This window comes from Schistocerca cancellata, chromosome 4, assembly GCF_023864275.1.
Source record: "Schistocerca cancellata isolate TAMUIC-IGC-003103 chromosome 4, iqSchCanc2.1, whole genome shotgun sequence".
Lineage (NCBI taxonomy): Eukaryota > Metazoa > Arthropoda > Insecta > Orthoptera > Acrididae > Schistocerca > Schistocerca cancellata.
The window spans coordinates 921208813-921232101 of record NC_064629.1 but is presented as its reverse complement, the minus strand read 5'-3'; the positions used below and the strand labels follow the sequence as shown (position 1 = coordinate 921232101).

General features: G+C 43.0%; 1 protein-coding gene across 2 annotated transcripts in view; it reads left to right on the top strand.

Moving 5' to 3' along the window:
* Positions 1 to 23289, top strand: part of LOC126185098 (facilitated trehalose transporter Tret1-like) — a 359029-nt gene that overhangs the window by 164561 nt on the left and 171179 nt on the right. For both annotated transcript variants that reach the window (XM_049927908.1, XM_049927909.1), the window contains exon 2: positions 22571 to 22647. In XM_049927908.1, the coding sequence (XP_049783865.1) occupies positions 22591 to 22647 (57 nt within the window). In that variant the 5' untranslated portion in view covers positions 22571 to 22590. The remainder of the gene's footprint in view (positions 1 to 22570; positions 22648 to 23289) is intronic.

The following is a 23289-nucleotide window of genomic DNA, read 5'->3' as shown; positions in this document are numbered from 1 at the left end:
GCCGTGCGTGTGATCATTGCTTGTACAGCCCTCTCGCAGTGTCCGGAGCAAGTATGGTGGGTCTGACACACCGGTGTCAATGTGTTCTTTTTTCCATTTCCAGGAGTGTATTTGAGTTGGTCAGTGACGACGTCACTGTTGTCTTTCTTTTTAGTGGTTAAATATGGCGTGACGTAGGGTCGAGTTCAAGTTGTGGATTATCAGCTGTGGTTTCCATTTAGTTTCTATGACTGTTGCAAGCAAATGCCAAGCTGATTCTTCACTTCCGTCTAAAACATACAACATACAAGCGCTGACTAGTAGATTTCTTCTAGACGATTTCGGAGTAAACGAAAGACAGAAGGAAGGCAGAAATTTAAAGACACGTCGGCGTCGAGATCACTAGAGACAAACACTACCTCAGTTGTAGAAGGATCAGGAGGCAAAGCAGCTGTGGCCTATTTGGGCGTATTTCTTAGTTCTGCCAGCAATGGCCTGCATTGACTTAGGGAACCGATGGAGAATCTTAATGAAGATGAACTTTCAGGGATAAGACCCCAGCTGCTGCTGAATACGAATAAGTTAATTTGAAATACAAAAATTGCTTCCGGTCGTCTTCCGTTTGGCTGATATTCAACAGAAGATCTAAGCTCAAATGTTTTGCCACGTACATTCTATAGTATTTAAAAAGTGGCACTCGAATCCAATGCAATTCATGAAGTTCATATGCTAATGTATTCAGCGGCACACATACCAACAGAATACACAATACCAGGCGCCATGTTGGCATCGGACCCCCGACCTCCGCTTTACAGGGCAGTGACGCGACCTGAGACCACGGACATCTGCTACGTGAAGTTGAGATATCTGCACATGCCAACGTCAGCTTATAAGCATGTCAAACGGCGAAGTTTACAGTTTCCAAATAGGTAACGTACATTTTCCTGTTATTGAGATCTAATGTCCTGCCGATAGCAGGCCTGTAGCAAACACGCTACAACTTTCACAGAGTTAGGAGAGGATGTCAGGCATAGCGTTATTGAAGTAAAAATCCCAGAACACTGGAGAAGCCGTTTGAGAGTACAACGGGTGCGCTCTGGCTATGACACGCCTCGTCTTGCACATTCTTGACGGACACTCTAATTAGGGTAAGAATGGGTTTTAACGTCGCATCGACGACGAAAACGTTACAAATATAACATAAGGTCGGACTGAAGAAAGATAGGGAAAGATATCGGCCGTGCGCTTTTCAAAGAATCTCTCTTTACAGGCGGGAGGGGGGAAGTTGGTTACAGCAACTGTCTGTGAACCAGGTAGCGTCTGTTTCGTGTCTTTTCGTATTTTGTTTTCGCATTTAGTTTGTGAGTTGAGAATGAGTAATTATCTTGAAATTTGTACAAAAATGACGTCAATGTTGGCCCGCGTACCAGACCAATAACCGTTTATCCTACGCGAGCATTTGATCCGACTCTGACTAACCTCCATGTCTCCAAGACTAACATCCTATACTTCTGTCGGCCATATTTTCATTAAAAATTATAACATTTGTAATTTTGTCTAAAACTGTGCGTCGGACGGGTACTCGAACCTGGGCCTTTGCCTGTCGTGACCGAGTGCTCTATCAATTTAGATACCCAAGAACGACTCCCCCTCCCCTCCCCGGTTTCACAGCTTAACTACCGCCAGTACCTCATCTCCTGCCTGCTGTAAGGGCGGGTCGTGCGTCGTGCTTCCATAGCTCAGTAGATGCAGACGAGGTAACTCAGCGTGTTCAGTCAGGGGACTGGTCACTCTCTGTAATGAATAAATCTGAGTGAAGTTGAAAGATATTATACGACATCAGCACAGAGCCGCTGATGAATTAACGGTAACGAAACAGATCGAAATAAAGAAAACAAGAAAAGGTCGGTAGAACACTTGCCCTCAAATGGCGGAAGTCCCCGTCTGGCACACAGTTTTAGTCCTCCAGAAACTTTCAGATCAGCTCTCACTTCGCTGCAGAGTGAATATTCATTCTGGATTTGTAATGATAAGGGAGCGCATACAAAATATGACATTTTGTTTAGTGTCCTCGGGAAAGGAAACCTCTAACCTTATTTTCAAGTTCTTAATTTATCATCATCTTTGGTGAGGCAATTATTAATCTCTGCATCAGACTTCCTGTGTTAAGCTAATGTCACTCATCGAATGTTTATATCTTCTTCTTTTAGATAAAGTCAATACGCAGTGTGACCCAAAAGCCCATTAACATTTGAAAAATCAACACTTCATGGAATAATGTAGAAGACAGGTAAAAATTGACACACGTGCTTGAAATAACTTGGGTTTTTACTGAAACATAAAAAAGTGCCCAAAATGACCAACAGATGGCGCTTCATGTGAAATAAATGAAATAACTAACGTAGCAATTGATTTGTAGCAAAGACGATGTTCTTTACAACAAATGATCAACATGTTGGCCCTCATTAGTCAACAGTACCTTCAGTCGAGGGACAATGTTGTGAACAGCACACACATCGGCCGATATGGTAAGAAATTGCCGTCGGATGTTGTCTTTTAGCATCCATAATGAGGTCGAACGACTGAGGTATATTGGCAACCTTAGGAAACCCCACAACAAATAATCACATGGACTGAGATCTGTGGACCTCGGACACCAAACATGACAGAATTCGAGGCTCAACAAGCGATCCTCACATAACGATGTGCGCAAACCATTTTTCACGCATGTAGCAATAGGCGGTGGGGCGCCATTCTGCATAAAAGTGGTACCTTCCAGCAGTCGTTTATCACCCAGGCTAGGGATGATGCGATTCTATAACAGATCGGCGTACTTCGCACCCATCACAGTGACAGTTTATAAAGTAGCACCACACATTTCCTCGAAGAAAAAGGGTCCGAACACGATTGATGTGGTAAATTGTCACCCCACCGTGACTTTCTCGTTATGTAATGAGTTTTCTACGAACATTCTAGAATTTTCGGTAACCCCAATTCTACAGTTGACAGAGCCTCGGAGTGTGAAGCGGGTTTCGTCGGCCCACAACACGTTAGACAATCAACCCATCATAATTCCCCATTTTTTGAAACGCCCCTACGGCAAATGTTCTCCGCGTCACTAAATCGGTGGCTAACAGTTCATGATGACGCTGGATTTTGTTCACATAGCATTGGAGGGTACACGTTAGTGCTCTCCAAATAGTAGTGCGTGGAATGTCGGTGCGATGTGCGACTTCTAGAGTGCTGACTTCATCACGCGGAGATGAATCCACTAAAGTCTCCATTTCTTACTGAACTTTCCGAGCAGCAGTAGCACTTCTGTCTGGTCGCCCACTACGAAGCAGATCGTCTAAACAACCCGTGGCTTCGAACTTCGCGATCAGTTTCTCCACAATGACTCTAGTCACAGGACCTTTACCCGTTCTAATATCCTTCCTACGGCGACAGGATCGTAAAGCTGCAGCAGCGGGTTCTCCATTCTGATAGTAAAGCTTCACCAACAGTGGCATTTCTGGTGAAGTCAACATTCCGCGATTGCTGGTGCATCTGAAAACCTCTCCCACTACAGACCATTTTATACACAACTCTCACGCGGCGTCACTGGTGCATTGCTCTCCAGAGCCATTTGCTGGCCAGTTTTTAGACTCTTTTTTGGTTTAATTAAAGCCCCATGCCATTTCTGGCATGTGCGTCAATTGTTACCTCCCTACCTTCGTTATTCCGCGAATTTACAAATTTTAACGGACGTTTGGATCATCTTGTACGAAGGTAGTTTGAAAAGTTCTCGGAACGGAATAGAAAAAAAGTATTTACATCACTGAAGCTTTTTTTCATTTTTCCATGTAGTCTCCTTGTAGATTAATTTTGTGCACTTTTGCAATGATTTCTGGAGTAGTGACACATTTTGGCCGACCACTGCGCGGATCATCACCTAAGCTCTCCCGACCAAATTTAAATTCATTTGTCCACTTGGAAACAATTGAATGTGAAGGAGCAGAGTCCCCCAGTGTATTCTGGAAATCAACATGAATGTCCTTTGCTTTCACACCTTTCTTTACGAAGTACTTAATCACTGCTTAAATCTCGATTATTTCCATCGTCGCAAATCACTACGCGGGAACAACAGAATCACGTCACCGCCACAGCTCTCTCCCAAGAGCACTGACGTGGCATGTGTTTACAGGCAATAGTCCAATGAATATCATGTGAACAGCTCGTTGCTATAGCGCTGACCTTCCGTAGTGACTCCGAGAACTTTTCAAACCTCCCTCGTATATTAAAGGATATGTTGAAAAAGCTGTCTTCTTATAGAAAGTTTGTGTCGAAGTAATACTAGGAGCTATAAAAAAGAATGGAGTTCAGATACGATCGAGACTTTTTTAGCGTTATTAGTTGGTGTACTTCCGGGTGTTCAGCTGAGTTTGTATTTCCATTTTCGGAAACGAACACACCAGGAGCAAGAAGTTTGACAGTCTGTAAAATGAGAAACGAATCAGTATCAGTTGTCTGTCGGTGCATACAAATTTTGGAACGCTGCGAGGCGAGAAAGCAGCGAACAAAATAGGCACTTTACTGCCGAGAGCGCATTCGCTGCCGCGACAGTGACACCTGCCGCAGCTATCGGGTGTCAACGCTCCGCTTGCGATATGACGGCGTAGTCGGCTCGCCACAGTACAGCTTCTCTTACAGTAGTTTCCCAGGCGAACGAGATAACGGCTTATTTTGAACACCGAATTGAACGATATCCGACAATGAGAAAAGAAAAGAAAGTTTTGCTTTAAGGTTATGAGGCATAGAAGAATCTCAGATTTTACAAGCCTAAGGCAAGAATTTGGCCACGGCATTTTTGAACGAACCATTCCGGCATTCAACTAGAGGGATTTAGGGCAACCGTGGAAAAACAAAATCACGTTGGCTGGAAAGGGATTTCTACCCCTCTCCTCTCCTACTACAAGTCCAGTGTATTAATCACCACGCCACTTTACTCGGTATCACTGACGATCTAAGCCGTCGTAGCACTCGAGAAATTCGCAGTCTACGTTCTGCTGTCATCTGGAACCAGTACGATGACCATTTGCACCTTCGTTAACACACAACACTTCTATCCTCAGATAAAATAGTCCAGAATATCCAGAATGCCCTTCTCCATCCACAAAGGCTGCAGAAAGAGGTGTGTTTCTGCTGGTTTTCAAGGCACGTGGGTACTAAGGGAAACTAAACGGCAGATCTAGCAGCCAAAGGGGCGTACCACGATAACGAGAGGGTTCAATGTTCCATCCTCGTACGTGTCATCACCTCACTGTTGAGGTACTGAGTCATCCGTAAATGAGCAGAAAAGAGCATGGAAGCGACAGACAATTAGATGCGCTTAGTAAAGTCAATAGCTCGGCCTTAACGTACCTCCTTCATACCACATAGACTGAAAGGTCTCTGTTGGATTCCTTTCATGTTTAATTTCTTAAATCTGTTGCCATTTATGGAATAAATTCCTCTTCTAAATGTACTGTGGCGTTTCTGACTATCTGGGAGGAGACTGAGCAGTGGAACGTGTTACTTTTACACATAAACAAGAACGATCTGTCACACTACTACACTTTAAAGCACAGTTTATATGTAATTCTTATATGTAATTCATGTCACACAGTCTCATACGGAACCTACATCCGCTTTCTTTTATATACTGTATATGATAAGATACTGTCATCCCCCTTCCCTTTTGTGTGAGAGGATGAATGAGCATATGTATTTATAGTTGCATGCTTGAGGGTAGCAGACAAGGCTGTCTGCTAGAGAACAGTAGGACCAACGTCGGAACAGGTAGCTACGCTTCCTAAAAGCAAAGAGGTTTCTATCCTTAGTATGGTCCTGTCCGTCCGTTGTCATGTTGGTATAGGAAGCTGCCCCTCTGGCCACTTCCGTTGGTCTTTGTGAGCCACCCTCAGGAAGCACGCTCGGCAGTAGAGCAGTTGCAGGGTGGCCGTGGCGAGCGTCTGAAGTGGTAAGATCTCCGGCTAAGCGCGTGTCTGTTAAGTCCGTAGGACAATGGATTTCTTAAGTTCAGCCTAACTGAAAATTTAATCACCTTTATTTCGGGTTTAGGTCTAAAATATCCGATGTTATCTTAAATTGCAGCGCAATATAATTCTCGTGGGAAGTTCACATTATTTTCCGGTAGTTGCTTTGTTACTACTTTGTGAGTAAAGTGGAACTACGTGTTGATCAGTAACTCTAACTAAGATCAATCTTAAATGCGAATGCTTGTGTGATTATAACGTCTCGTCTTGACTATATTTTCAATATAGCAACTTTTCTTTATGTTCAGCCCACTTGGGGTGTACTTTGCGAGACCACTACCACGTGCTTATATAACTGTTTGACCCATCAGGTTAATAGTAAGACGTTAGTAACCATTTCAAGGTTTTTCTTTTGTCAATTGCTTTTCGATCTAATGTATTTTAATTATAAAAATTATTGTGGAGTTGTACGCTTTGTGTAAACCAAGTTGACCACGTGAAGCATGTGGTGTAATCATCAAAGTAGCCCTCAGCTATTCTTTTTGCGAAGACTTCACAAAGAGTTAATATGAATTTAGTATACCAGTGTGTGGTAATTACATGACGGACAGGATTGTGGTATGAACGTAATTTCTTTGGGTAAAAAACTGAATCAGTTGGTTGTGGTTAATTTCTTCTTGCTTATGTTTCAATGTTCTTCGTGTGTTATTTTATGAATGCAGTGTTGTATCCAGTCTCCCAATCTTGGCTCCATATTTTATGTGTTCAGTAAGATTACAATCTCACTTTTTTCAATCGTAAATAAGGCACCAGCTCAGTTATAACTCACGTATAATATGCTGAAATTTCAATGAACAATCTTAAAAATAAATTTCCAAATATAAACTGATTTCTTTCCTTTTATTTAAATTCTCCTTTATATATATATATATATTACCGGTTTTGTATGACTATTAAAAGATTATCATTAATGTTAGTCTGCTTGGTAAACCTAGACTAAATATCTGATGAAACAGTTGCCCAGTAACCCACGGTTAACGTCCCCAGACAGATCACGGCTTTTAACCCACTTTCATTGTCTATTAGCACCGATATCAGCATACCAAATTAAAGTTACAACATTACAAGACATCATGACGTCCTAACGCGTCTTCGCCCTAAAACGCGGGACTTCTTGCTCTGGCGAGAGGACTCTCCAATGTGTGGTGCTTGTGGCGTGCGGATTACTGTCCGCCATATTTCATTGTGTTTTCATATTCTGACAACAGAGCCGCGGAAAATTTACCGAAAGACTTGCCTTATATTTTAATTGATAGTGAGACGAGTGTGGAAAGAATTTCAAGGCTCTGTGCAATGCCTGACTTGTTCCCTAAAATTTTCAGAAGTAGTTTCTAATGAGTTGTAAGGGTGGCTGGCTCATTCCTGATTTTTGTACGCCGTCAGCCAGCCACATATTGCTGTGTAATTATTTTAGCTTTCCTCTTATATTACATCCAATGTGATTGATAGTTTTAGTATTTCTAGCTGTATTTGAGCTATTTAAAAGATGTGAGACAGTGTGATTGTGTGGGTGATCGCGAGTGAGGTTGGAAGAGAGTGAATGTAATTACGGCAACTTATTAGAGCTAGGATGATTGCAGGTACTAGTAGATGGGAACAATGGCAGGAGGGTGTCCACAATGAGGAAATCAAAGAAAAACTGGGAATGAACTCTATAGATGTAGCAGTCAAGGCGAACAGGCTTAGAGGGTGGGGTCATGTTACACGCATGGGAGAAGCAAGGTTACCCAAGAGACTCATGGATTCAGCAGTAGAGGGTAGGAGGAGTCGGGGCAGACCGAGGAGAAGGTACCTGGATTCGGTTAAGAATGATTTTGAAGTAATAGGTATAACATCAGAAGAGGCACCAATGTTAGCACTGAATAGGGGATCACGGAGGAACTGTATAAGGGGGGCTATGCTCCAGACTGAACGCTGAAAGGCATAATCAGTCTTAAATGATGATGATGATGATGATGATGATGATGATGATGATGATGATGATGATGATTAGAGAATTCTTCGGGAAGAATATTCTGCCTCCCTCCTGTCCACAACGTAAAAAGTCCGCACCCTTAGCTGAGTGGTCAGCGCGTCTGAGTGTGTGTGAATTCATAAGAGACCAAACTGCTGAGGTCATCGGTCCATAGACTAACACACTACGTAAACTAACTTATACTAAGAATAACACACACACCCATGCCCGTGGGAGGACTCGAACCTACCAGTCAGTGACATGGCGCCTCTAACAGCACGGCAATTCCGTGCGGCTCAGCGCGTCTGACCAGCATGCAGTGGGCCCGAGTTCGATTCCCGGCCAGGTCGGAGTTTTTTTCCGCTCCGGCGCTGGGAGCTGTGTTGTCTTCATGATCATCATCGATAAGCAAGTCACCCGATGTGGCGTCAAGTGAAAAGACTTGCAACTCGGCGGCCGAACTTTCGCAGGTGGAGACTCCCGGCTATCAACGCCATATGGTCATTTCATTCCGTACGGTATGAAATCGCTGAAATTCGGATGATTACTTGAATTATGTTGGACGACGTTATGCTGGTATGTCTGCAATGCGTAATAACTCAAAACGGGCTCGAAATAACGGACCATTTTATTTTAATAAATGTGATACAGTTTATGTGGGCTCAGCTTAGTATGTTGTTTTTAGTCGAGTGTTTTGAATCACCTCTCGCAGTGTCCTTATCAGTGCTCTATGCTGATAACGTCTTTGATCGTGCTCATTCTGCTTTGCTGTATCTGCATGCCAAAGGGTCTGCAATACTCTTTTACTGCCCACCAAACAAAAGTAGCACAGAAGTACAAGAGACTTGAACAATAGGTAATCATCGCAAGTAAATCCTTCGTGAGCACTGTAACGGTCTAGTCGAAGAGCTGTTCGAGAGGTACTGTAGGAACAGCATTTAAAGTCCAGATAACAATTTGCCGGTCGTAAATATTTACTCGCAGCGGTGGGTCAGGGTGTTCGTCCGTGCCACACGCCGACAGTGCCGCTGGTATGCAACATTACCTGCGGGTTACTGACGAAGTCCGTACAGTTAAAGGAATCTTCAATTTCATCTAATCTCTCTCCTTATACCTACCAACCAAGGAATGAATTTAAGATATTATAGAAATAGAATTTGCAGTTCAGCAACCCGCCCGGATAGTCGTGAACGTTAGTATGCCATTCCTGATCGAATCCGCCCGGCGGATTAACGAAGAGGGCTGTTGTGCCGGCCACTGGATGTGATTTTTAGGCGGTTTACCGCATCCGATTAGGTGAATACCGGGCTGTTACCTACGTCCTGCCTCGGTCACATGATTCGCAAATTCGAAAATTAACATGCCGACGGCATGAAGATAAGGAATAAAGGTCAGGGAAGACGATGGTTTAAATGGTTCTGAGCACTATGGGACTTAACATCTGAGGTCATCAGTCCCCTAGAACTTAGAACTACTTAAACCTAAATAACTTAAGGACATCAGACATATCCAGGAAAGACGATAATTAGCAATTTAGTCGTTCGGTGAGTATGTCACGGTAGATACAGAAACATATCATTTTTTTATCACTGCTTTCTTTCTTCTTTGTTTTCAGTTGAAGTTCCTTTATCTTGGCATCCAACGCAAAAGCTATACCCCATTGTAGCCACTATGTTCTCACTTTTTCTATAAGTGCAGGCTGTATATAGTTACAGCTCCCCCGTGCTGATTTCTAAGTTTCTAATCTTGGAGAGATGTCTGTTTCGTCGCATTTCGTGTTTAGTCTCTTTCTTTCTCTCTCTTTGTGCGTGCGTGCGCGCGCGCGTGTGTGTGAATGTGTGTGTGTGTGTGTGTGTGTGTGTGTGTGTGTGTGTGTTCTGAACAATTACAAAATGACGAGCAACGTCCACTCTACGGTTGCGGTAAAGGCGTTGTATTTCAAATGGTTCAAATGGCTCTGAGCACTATGGGACTTAACTTCTGACGTCATCAGTCCCCTAGAACTTAGAACTACTTAAACCTAACTAACGTAAGGACATCGCACACACCCATGCCCGAGGCAGGATTCGAACCTGCGACCGTAACGGTCGCGCGGTTCCAGACTGTAGCGCCTAGAACCGCTCGGTCACCCCGGCCGGCGTTGTATTCCTGTGAATGCATCGAAACAATATGTCCTTATGATGAGCAGCCCTTAGATAACTCCCGAGAGCTGCGCATCGAATAAAAATAAAAACTACATATGCTTAGAGAACTTGATATTCATAGAAAATGAACACAAATTAGCAATATTACAAGCTATTTTACTGAATACATGTTATCTACTTTGTTTACAGGACTTCTGACTGCTGACGGTTTTTAGGGCAAATGGATGTAAAAGAGCTGGACGGGCACAGCAAAAATCTTTGAAGTATAAATTTCGCTTTTCTAAAATCAAAAATTTTCAATCTGAAAGTTCCACATCTCATTTTTTCCAGAAAAATTCTGTGACGCTTTCGGGAAATTCATTACGTAATCGTGTCGGAGAAAGAATGAAAGTATAAGGGCCAGTCAAATGAAAATGAGACAGATGGAAAAAGTAAATAAATTGTTTATTATTTCAAAAGTAATCACCGTAACACCTAATAAATTTATCCCACTGTTAGAGAAGATGGTGAATGCCTTCATGGATAAACGTTTGTTGTTGCCCATGGAACCATGATTGTACACAGGCGTGCACCTCTACGTCCGAAGCAAATCGACGGCCATGAGTATCTTTCTTCTGGGCTCCAAAAATATGGAAATCGCACCGGGAGTGATTGTGACAGTATGGAGGAGGTGAAAGGACTTTCCAGCGAAACGTCTGCTGCGCATTCGAAACAACCGCCAAGAGAGTGGACGAGACCTTTGTACAAATGGCTGACAATGGAGACGATGTTAAATGAAAATACTAAGCTAAATAAACCGGCTGCTGAAGAACTGGACATTGCAGAAAAATATCGTAAACGATTACAGCCTATTTTTACATCCGATATTCAAGAACACATTCCTTCGTTTAATTAACCATAAATATACAGGACAAACCCGAACTCCGCCACAAAAACTCAGAGGATATCCAGGAATACTTTCTGAGTATTTTATTATAAGTAACATGTGATCTCCTGTACCTCGTTACAGAGTCACGAAATGTATTCGCAATTTGCGAATACGGTACCACCGCAGCTATAGAGTTTACTGGAAACAAAGAAAGTTTGTGACGAGAATTGCCCCTTTTCGCGAACAGTCGCCTTACCAATTTCGGCTATCTGAGCACGCTTTACGGACACCTCCAAAATCCCAAGTGTTCCATTGTCTGCTTCCCACCGTGCTCGCATAATTATGGTGAGTCCCGCTCAGGGAGAGACTTATTTAGTTTTCTCGCTGCATTTTATTTGCTGACCAGCAGACTGCAGCGGATCTACCGGCGGATCTGCAGTCTATTTTATGCAATGATCAAACGAATGTGGTTCGCGTTTTAAAGTTTTGCGAATTGTCCCCCGTTTTTAACAAGATTTTAGGGAGATGTTTTTAATGTGTCAACAGGGTGGCTGGTTCACCCAAGATTTTTGATAGTGGTCAGCCAGTCACATTTCCCTGCGCTGTTCTTTTAGCTCTTCTGTGTTTTGTTTTCCGTCTGTTTTAATTTCTCGATAAGCTATCTTGCCTCCTCATTGGTTTTAGTGCATGTGAGAGTGCCTGTGCGATAGAGTAATTGTGTGGTCATTTCGTGTGCATGCGTGTACGACAGTTTTCGTTCATATCCACATTCGTTTATTTTAATCATTGTTAGGGCGCTGATAACCTCGCCGTTGGGCGCCCATAAGATCCCAAACCACACACACTTTTCTCGTCAGCTTGCCTCGCCTTTGGCATGAAATACATTAGTGCAGTGTCTGTATTTGACAATGTCTGTAAAGTTCTATACAGACACTAAAATGGTTCAAATGGCTCTGAGCACTATGGGACTTAACATCTGAGGTCATCAGTCCCCTAGAACTTAGAACTACTTAAACCTAACTAACCTAAGGACATCACACACATCCATGCCCGAGGCAGGATTCGAACCTGCGACCGTATCGGTCGCGCGGTTCCAGACTGCAGCGCCTAGAACCGCTCGGCCACCCCGGCCGGCCGACACAGACACTACACTAATTTATTACATTTCGTTTGATTTCTTAGTAGGATTTACGATTGTATCTGTAATGCATTATAAACGCCTGCACTGCGGAGCAAATTTGGACGGTATGCACTGTATGTCTTGTTTCGAAAAAATCTTATTCCATTTAGTCACGGTACTTGATACTGCAATACGAAGTCATGCTCACTTATTATTCACCCTCAAGCTTCCGTGCAGTACTGCTCGGTTTTGTCTCAGGTTTGCTTTTCCTGTAGTGTTAGTTGTATGCCCGCGCCGACCAAATGCAACGAACAAAATGAAGAAGGAAAGAACTGGTTAGCACCGCTGCCTTCGATATGGAAGGACCAGTGCTCGATTCCCAGTACCTCCCCGGATTTTTCTGAGGTCCAGTACGGGGCCCACTGTTCCCTTGTGAGCCCAGATGAGGATACAGTGACATCATCAGTGTTCATGTACGGTGAAGACGGCTGGAGGGTTTGGTGACATGCTCAAGTCACGCCCCACGATCATAAATCGCTCCTCGTACAGCCTTGTAGGCAACAGTTTGCCAGTCGGAACAGGACTAAGGCTTAATCTTTGACTGGTGTTGACGCATAAATGGAATTACTGTGTAACGAGTCACCGGAGACCAACAAGTCCCTTATAAAAATGCTCAGAAAAGATCCCTGAACAATGTCCGTAGTTTTGTAAGTTGGTTTCGGGTTCACCCTGTATAAAGAAACATGCAGATTTTATATAAGCGGATTAACATTCTCTCTCCCACAAGGCCAGCCACCAGCTAACGTAATAGTCTGCCAAGCCCAGCCGTGCTTCCATTGCTTCCTGGTTCAGCTAGCCTCGTTACGTGTTTCAACAACACCTTCATGGCTAGCTGTTCGCCTATTAGTGAGCAGACAACATGGACTAGAAGACAGAAGTTGTCAACTGTTTGGAGACAGTCTTGAACAGAAGACAGCCAATTACTGGGTACTCTTTGAAATGCAGTAAAGAAGATATCAGGCAAATTACGATAGAAACTTAGGGAACCAAGACGAAAAAGAATTTATAATTATATGGCCATAAACCCTTCTATTTCGACGCAATATACCTTTCAACATCTATGATATGATGTTCATTGCGCGAAAATATGTTGTGGTTACTTATAATTTTTCTCGTATCTCCGTCCTGATAGGCATGTTTATCTCTTACAGACAGAGGCTTCAAAATGTTTCATATGGCTCTGAGCACTGTGGGACTTAATATCTGAGGTCATCAGTCCCCTAGAACTTACGACTACTTAAACCTAACTAACCTAAGGACATTACACACATCCATGCCCCAGGAAGGATTCGAATCTGCGACCGTAGCGGTCGCGCGGTTCCGGACTCAAGCGCCTAGAACCGCTCGGCCACAACGGCCGACACAGACAGAGGCACTGAAGCATAGCAAATGTTATTTAAGTGAACAGCATTCACGAGTCAGAGCACTGAACTTTCAAAACACGATGTTTTTATTTTGCTGTTCGCTTGGTCCCTGTCGACGTTTGACTGTTTTCCTGTTCAGTAAACCGCATTATTTGAACATTGCTTTTACTTCTGCTTTCTCGGGTACGCTCTCTCGCTCTCGCTCTCCCTCCCTCCCTCCCACCCTCCCACTCTCCCACTCCCTCCTCCCCATTTCTCTCTCTCTCTCTCTCTCTCTCTCTCTCTCTCTCTCTCGCTCATGCAGTGTGTGTGTGTGTGTGTGTGTGTGTGTGTGTGTGTGTGTGCAACGAAACTATGGTTAAAAATGTACTTTTGCTAACTTGCCAACAAATTTCAAAAAAACATATGTTGTTGCAGATGACACGCTATACAACCATTTAAGTAAAGTCCTACAAAATAACCTTTTAGAGACAAAGTTAATGATTACGATAAATATAAAATATTTTACACTTAATTTTCGTTCAGAAATAATCCCGTAAAACATGTTTTATTTTCCAGGCCTGAAAAAAAGTTGACCCACGGGCGAGGGCACAAAAGCACTGAAACATGTTTGGGCAATAAGAAGAGATCTTACTGTTCGTACAAGCACGCAGAAGTAAATTTTTATAAGTTAGTCTTCAAACACGGCTCTCGTTAGGGCATGAAAAAGCAAATGGTGATAGAATTTTTGAAACATTGTCCTTTGCAAAAGACAGCGATCGATAAAATCATATCAAAATTCTTTCAATAAGAAAGAATATTAACCAAATAGTGGTATTATGACCAGTTAACTGGCGCAGTTGACCTGCGATATAGCGTTCTCGCTCATCTCATCACGGCTCATTTTCATTGTGAAGGTATGCCGACAGTATGGCTTACATTACCTCAGCGAGCAGTATAGATGATCTACAGAATCGGGTTACTAATGATTTTTATAGCAGTCTTGATGTACGTACACTGATAGCAAGACTAAAGTAAACAATGCAACACCGTTCCGTAAGTTTAACTGTAATGGCTGGAAAGTGTTTCGAACTGATAGTTTGAAATGTTGGCGTGATAGAAGCGTGTAGATGTCATCTTTTGATCGTGTGGGTAGCTATTGTCCAGAAATTAGAGGTTTTCAGGCAATATGGTTTTGCTCCCTTGGCCCCTGACACATCAATTTCAGTTTATTCCATTATTTATCTGAAACCCTGAGTATCCTCTACAAATTGCTTAGCAGAAAGTTCTTTATGTTCTGTAACACACTATTGTTTCTTCCAGTTCCATTCATGGCTGGAGCATGGGAAAAATTACTGCCTCTACACACATACTATTACTGATACAACATTGGCTCCGTGATTTTCAAGGAGCAGCAAAAATTCCAAAATTCTTCCATTCTTCCTTCAGTTCTTAAATGTATATTTGTGAGCTTTTAAACTTCATTTTCAAACAGCTTACCGTTTCAGGTTTCGCATTATTTCTGTTACACTCTGCAGGCTCACAAATGAGCCTATGACCAATCATACCTCTTGTCTTCCAGTACGTATGATATTTTGTGTTGCTCTAGCCGCAAAATGGTCTCTCACATTCGAGCTGTATTCCATAATTGTTCGTACAAATGTTTCGTAGACGATTTATTTTGAAAAACTGAGGTTTCCCAGTATACTACCACAAACTCAAAGCGTGCCATCTGCTTACCCACAATGCAAACTACATGCTCATTTTCTTTCGCATCCTCAATGATTTTGCCTTCTTGATGTTAATACTGCCTCTAGTTCTGACTCATTGTCAACACACTATTGCCACTACATTGTTATGTACACTGCCTGCACCTCACTATCTATCCATCCCCTGCTCCTCTCTCTCTGTCCATCTGCTCCTCCCCCTCATTCCATCCCCTCCTCTCCCCCTCTCTGTCTGTCCATCTCCTCCTCCCCTTTTCACTCTCGACGTTATCACCCTCACGCCAATAGGAGGCTCGTAGTTCTTACCACCTCAGTATTTCTTTCCAAATCTGTAACTAATATATGTACCAAATTTAATTGACATCGTTCCAGAGGTTTAGGATTAGCTCTTTATCATGACTTTGCACGCGTGCGTACATTTCAAACACATTTTACATATATTTATTGAATTTAATGCCTATTTTTACACTTATTTCAAATGCATCTTAAGCAAACTTCGTGCTGCAGTTTCATTTTCACGCATCTCAGTGTTAATTGCTTCATATGTTCTGAGTTATTTGTCGTACAAATATATAATTTTGTAGGTACATCCAGTGGTATATGTGTCTACCGCCTGCGAAATGTGTTGCGAATGGAGTTAGGAGTAAGGAAGTCATAAATTAAAACGTTATGTCTGATGAGGCAGTTTTTGACGCATCTCAATGTTTACAGCTTCATATCTCTTGAACTATGTGTCGTAAAATGATATAAAATGGCCGGCCGGTCTGGCCGAGCAGTTCTAGGCGCGTCAGTCAGGAAGCGCGCGACCGCTACGGTCGAGTCCTGCCTCGCGCATGGATGTGTGTGATGTCCTTAGGTTAGTTAGGTTTAAGTAGTTCTAAGTTCTAGGGGACTGATGACCTCAGATGTTAAGTCCCATAGTGCTCAGAGCCATTTCAACCATTCTATATACGAGGTGCATTCAAGTTCTAAGGCCTCCGATTTTTTTTCTAATTAACTACTCACCCGAAATCGATGAAACTGGCGTTACTTCTCGACGTAATCGCCCTGCAGACGTACACATTTTTCACAACGCTGACGCCATGATTCCATGGCAGCGGCGAAGGCTTCTTTAGGAGTCTGTTTTGACCACTGGAAAATCGCTGAGGCAATAGCAGCACGGCTGGTGAATGTGCGGCCACGCGGAGTGTCTTTCACTGTTGGAAAAAGCCAAAAGTCACTAGGAGCCAGGTCAGGTGAGTAGGGAGCATGAGGAATCACTTCAAAGTTGTTGTCACGAAGAAACTGTTGCGTAACGTTAGCTCGATGTGCGGGTGCGTTGTCTTGGTGAAACAGCACACGCGCAGCCCTTCCCGGACGTTTTTGTTGCAGTGCAGGAAGGAATTTGTTCTTCAAAACATTTTCGTAGGATGCACCTGTTACCGTAGTGCCCTTTGGAACGCAATGGGTAAGGATTACGCCCTCGCTGTCCCAGAACATGGACACCATCATTTTTTGAGCACTGGCGGTTACCTGAAATTTTTTTGGTAGCGGTGAATCTGTGTGCTTCCATTGAGCTCACTGACGCTTTGTTTCTGGATTGAAAAATGGCATCCACGTCTCATCCATTGTCACAACCGACGAAAAGAAAGTCCCATTTGTGCTGTCGTTGCGCGTCAACATTGCTTGGCAACATGCCACACGGGCAGCCGTGTGGTCGTCCGTCAGCATTCGTGGCGCCCACCTGGATGACACTTTTCGCATTTTCAGGTCGTCATGCAGGATTGTGTGCACAGAACTCACAGAAATGCCAACTCTGGAGTCGATCTGTTCAACAGTCATTCGACGATCCCCCAAAACAATTCTCTCCACTTTCTCGATCATGTCGTCAGACCGACTTTTGCGAGCCTGAGGTTGTTTCAGTTTGTTGTCACACGATGTTCGGCCTTCGTTAAACTGTCGCATCCACGAACGCACTTTCGACACATCCATAACTCCATCACCACATGTCTCCTTCAACTGTCGATGAATTTCAATTGGTTTCACACCACGCAAATTCAGAAAACGAATGATTGCACACTGTTCAAGTAAGGAAAACGTCGCCATTTTAAGTATTTAAAACAGTTCTCATTCTCGCCGCTGGCGGTAAAATTTCATCTGTCGTACGGTGCTGCCATCTCTGGGACGTATTGACAATGAACGCGGCCTCATTTTAAAACAATGCGCAAATTTCTATCTCTTTCCAGTCCAGGGAAAAAAAATCGGAGGCCTTAGAACTTGAATGCACCTCGTAAAATGCCGGTACATTCAGTAGTATATGTGAATATTGTACGCACAAGGTGTTGCGAATAAAGTTAGGGGTAAATAAGTAATACACTGAAGAGCGAAAGAAACTGGTACAGCTACCTAATATAACGTAGGGCCCCTGCAAGCATGCAAAAGTGATGAAACATGACGTGGCATGGATTCGACTAATGTCTGAAGTAGTGATGGATGGAATTGACACCATGAATCCTGCAGCGCTGTCCATAAATCCATAAGAGTACGAGATCTCTTCCGAACAACACGTTGCAAGGCATCCCAGATATGCTCAGTAATGTTCATGTCTGGGGAGTTTGGTGGCCAGCGGAACTGTTTAAAAATAAGAGTGTTCCTGGAGCCACTCTGTAGCAATTCTAGACGTGTGGGGCGTCGCATTGTCCTGCTGGAATTGTCCAAGTCCGTCAGAATGCACAATTCACATGAATGGATGCTTACGTACGTGTCACCTGCAGGGGTCCCAAATCACTCCAAACTGCACACGCCCCACACCATTACAGAGCCTCCACCAGCATGAACAGTTCACTGCTGACATGCAGGGCCCATGGATTCATGAGGTTGTCTTCATACCCGTACACGTCCATCCGCTCGATACAATTTGAAACGAGACCCGTCCGACCACGCAAGATGTTTCCAGTCATCAACAGTCCAATGTCGGTGTTGACAGCCCCAGGAGAGGCGTAAAGCTTTGTGTCGTACAGTCATGAAGGATACAAGAGTCGGCCTTCGCCTCCGAAAGCCCATATCGATGATGTTTCTTTGAATGGTTCGCACGCTGACACTTGTTAATGGCCCAGCGTTGCACTTCTATCACGTTGAATGAGTCTCTTTAGTCGTCGTTGGTCCCTTCCTTGCAGGATCTTTTTTAGGCTGCGGCGATGTCGGAGACTTGATCTTTCACCGGATCCCTGACATTCACGGTACGCTCATGAAATATTCGTACGGGGAAATCCGCACCTCATCGCTACCTAGGAGATGTTGTGGCCATCGCTCGTGCGCCGACTGTAACACCACGTTCAAACTCACTTAAATCTTGATAACCTGCCATTGTAGCAGCAGTAACCGATGTAACAGCTGCGCCAGACACTTGTCTTGTATAGGCGTTGCCATCCGCAGCGTCGTATTCTTCCTGTTTACGTATCGCTGTATTTAAATACGCATGCCTATACCAGTTTCTTTGGCACTTCAATGTAAATTATAAGCTCATGCATCATGAGGCAGTTTTACCGCATGAACAGCGAAAATGTAGTAAACGACACAATTTTTTCCTTTCATCGTGTTTTGCGGTTGTCAACCAGAAAAAGTTTCGTAAAGGTTTGCAATTATGTGTAAAGTTTATCGAAAGTCATTAAGTATTGTATGAATAAAATCTGGGTATTCATACATCGTGGGTTGCACTATTTTTCACCCCCAAACTCAACCCCTTTCATAGATAGTTGGTTCTTACCCCGACAGCGATTCCTTCAAGACAGTGAGTGATACTTGTTCCAAGTTTAATTCAGGTAGGTCAAGTCGTTTAGGAGATGTGGAACCGTTCATACATAGACCCATTTTTATAATGAGTATGGATGTAGATTAATCTTGTTAATTTCTAAGTGTATTGTTGAATTTCTCTAAGTAAAAATGTAAACTCGACTGGGGTCAGCGCACTGCTCTGTTTTTCTGGCCTGGGGCCGCTACTACTCGGTCAAGTAGTTCTCAATTGAGATCACGAGGCTGAGTGCAACCCGTTCCAGTCTTTCCGCCAAGGAAAAGTCCCTGGAAAAACCGGGTATCGCACCTGGGTCCTCCGCATGGCAGCCAGCTGCGCTGATGACTCAGCTGCAGAGGTGAACTTGTTTTCTTCAAGTAGCGCCTTATAAATAATCATCTTAAAAAAAATGTGAATCTACAAGTGGCATACAGCTCGATCCTGCAGATGTAATTATGCTCTGGATGCAACGTCGGTTACTTGAAACTGAAATGTTGACTACCCGGTTTAACATTACAGTTACAAGGAATTATGCTTTATGACGTTCTGTTTGTCATTAGTTTATTTTAAATTCGGTATTCATGGCCTTTGCTTGAACGTCGTGTTAACAAACCTGGGAGGGTACTTCACAGGATGAACGCTACGTCTTTCTAAGAATGTTAATTTACTCCGTCCGTTAAATCAAAGTACTTCAGTCCGGTAAGCGCATTACTAATTTGAAAGTTGTTGTGCACTATCGAGATTATAGATCCTTCACTCCCATATAGTCTATGAGGTCTCATGTCCAAAACGTACTTTGAACGTTATTTTCGCAAACGAAGTTTCAAAGCATGTTGTGCACGTTGCCTTCCTTCGTAAAAACTGTGACGTAAAAATTAAACCCGAAAGAATGCAACAGTCAGTAATTAAATGTGAATGTAAAAGCTACTTTATCTTTGTAGTTTTTCGCTTGTCCTTTGTCATGCAGTCCACAACTGTGTTGCCCCTGCGTGCCGTTTCGCTATATACACCTACATCTGCATGGTTACTCTGCAATTCACACTTAAGTGCCTGGCAGAGGGTTCATCGAACCATTTTCATTCTACTTCTCTACCATTCCACTCTCGAATGGCGCGTGGGAAAAAGGAACACCTACCTTTCCGTTCGAGCTCTGATTTCTCTTATTTTACTATGATGATCATTTCTCCTTACGCAGATGGGTGTCAAAAAAATATTTTCGCATTCGGAAGAGAAAGTTGGTGATTGAAGTTTCGTAAATACATCTCGCCTTAAAGAAAACCGCCTTGTTTCAGTGACTGTCACCCCAACTCGCGTATCAGATCAGTGACACTCTCACCCCTATTGTGCGGTAACACGAAACGGGCTGCCCTTCTTTGCACTTTTTCGATGTCCTCCGTCAATCCTGCCTGGTAAGGATCCCACACCGCGCAGCAATATTCCAGCCTGTCTCTATAGTGCGTTTGTCGCATCTTCTAAGTGTTCTGCCAACATAGCGCAGTCTTTGTTTCACCTTCCCCACAATATTATCTATGTGGTCTTTCCAATTTAAGTTGCTCCTAATTGTAATTCCTATATATTTAGTCGAATTGACAGCCCTTACATTTGTGCGATTTATCGTACACCCAAAATTTATCGGATTTCTTTTAGTACCCATGTGGATGACCTCGCACTTTTCTGTGTTTAGTGCCAATTGCCACTTTTCGCACCATACAGAAATTCTCTCTAGATCATTTTATAATTGGAACTGATCGTCCGCTGATTGTACTAGAAGGTAAATTACAGCATCATCTGCAAACAATCTAATGTATCTGCTCAGATTATCACCTAGATCATTTATGTAAATCAGGAACAGCAGAGGGCCTGTGACACTACGCTGCGGAACACCAGATATCACTTCTGTTCCACTCGATGATTTACCGTCTATCACTACGAACTGTGACATCTCTGAGAGGAAATCACGAATCCAGTCACACGCCTGAGACGATACTCCATATGCACGCAATTTGATTAACAGTCGCTTGTGAGGAACAGTATCAAAAGCCTTCTGGAGATCTAAGAATTTGGAATCGGTCTGAGATCCCTTGTCGACAGCACTCATTACTTCATGGGGATAAAGAGCTAACTGTGTTGCACAAGAACGATGTTTTCTGAATCCGTGTTGGTTATGTATCAATAAGACATTTTCTTCAAGGTGATTCATGATGTTTGAGTGCAGTATATGCTCCAAAATCCTATAGCAAATTGAAGTAAGTGATATGGGTCTGTAATTCAATGGGTTACTCCTATTTCCTTTCTTGAATATTGGTGTGACCTGTGCTACTTTCCAGTCTTTAGTAACACACCTTTCGTCAAGTGAGCGGTTGTATATGATTGCTAAGAAAGCACTATTGTGTCTACATACTCTGAAAGGAACCTGATTGGTATACCATCTGGACCGGAAGACTTGCCTTTGTTAAGTGATATGAGTTGTTTCGCAACACCTAAGATATCTACTTTTATGTCACTCATGCTAACAGCTGCTCTGGTTTCGAATTCTGGAATATTTACTTCATCTTCTTTCGTGAAGGTATTACGGAAAACTGTATTTAGTAACTCCGCTTTAGTGGCACCATCATCGGTAACATTTCCATCGCTATCGCGCAGTGACGGTATTGACTGTTTTTTGCCACTGGTGTACTTTACATACGACCAGAATCTCTGGGTTTTCTACCATATTTTGAGACAATGTTTCATTGTGGAAACTATTAAAAGCATCTCGCATTGACGTCCGCACTAAATTTCCAGCTTACGTGAAACTTAGACAGTCTTGGGGATTTTGCGTTCTTCTGAATTTGGCATGCTTTTTTCGTTGCTTCCGCAACAGTGTTCTGACGTGATTAGTGTACCATGGTGAATCAGTCCCGTCTCTTATTAACTTATGCGGTATGAATCGATCTATTGCTGTCGATGCGGTATCTTTGAATTTGAGCCATGTCTGGTCTACACATACATAATTAGCTTCTAAGGAATGGAGACTCTGTCTTAGGAAGGCATAAAGCGAATTTTTATCTGCTGTTTTAAATAGATATATCTGCGTTTATTTTTAGTGGTTGATATACGGAACTAGTCCAAACAGTGAATACTCAGAAGATAAGAGGTGTTCTATATAACATGCAACGTGGTCTTTCTTTAATGTCCATGCTCCATTTTGTCGAGAAGAAAGTGATTCTCAATATTTGTTAACTGCCGTCAAATTTTCGTTAAACTGAAGATTAGAAAGCAGTGAAAGCACTTCTGGAAATCGGCACTTGTACTCATCTTCTTAAAGCATGGTTTACGATGTTGTTGAGATACACTGGCAGGTGAACTTACCGTGATTTAAATGTTAGTCCTCACTGGGAGATACAGTTCTCAGGTTCAGGAAAACTTTTCTATCCTTTACGCACCTTAACAAAAATCTGTAATGCAATAACTATTTTACAAACTGCTTCACTGTACTATGATAAATTGTAAGATGGACACGAATGACATACCGTGGTATTTATGTCCGCAGGGTGCTGTGCAGCAGCCGACATGGATGACAGCGTCATAGTCCCGACAGCCAAGCGATGGAAGGCAGTTGTGGCCCAGGTAACTAACATGTTGTCTTGTTTACGACTGTATCCTTAAGAAACTCTAACAATAAATTTAGAATTATTGTCAGTAAGACAGAGGCAGATCATGGCCACAAGATAAGAGCCAGTTCTGTAAAACGACAGGGAACATCAGTGGTGAAAAATTCAAAGGCAGTAAAGGAACTATTTTATTTGACGAGTGGGGGTACCAAATGTAATTACGGAGCACTGTAAGGAACAATTTGGTTGTCAGTAGTGCTTTTATGTATCACCACAGCGCACCTTGTTCGCCTTGTGTAGAAGCTGAAAGTATTGATGCCACTTCTGCGGAAATCTGAAAGACAAAAAACAACGCACCGCGAAGGAATTATCCAAATGGGACGGTAGATGAGATTTATGAGTACGGACAAACAAATGATTACAATTTCAAAAAAATTGTATGATTTATTCAAGAGAAAGATCTTCACAAATTGAAAGAGTCAATAATGCTTTAGTCCATCTTTGTCCATTATGCAGGCAGTTGGGTTGTTGGATGTCTTCCTGACGGATATCGGGCCAAATTCTGTCCAATGGATGAGTTAGACCGTCAAAATCTCGAGCTGGTTGGAGGGCCCTGTCCACAATGCTCCAAACTTTCTCAGTTTGGGAGAGATACGGT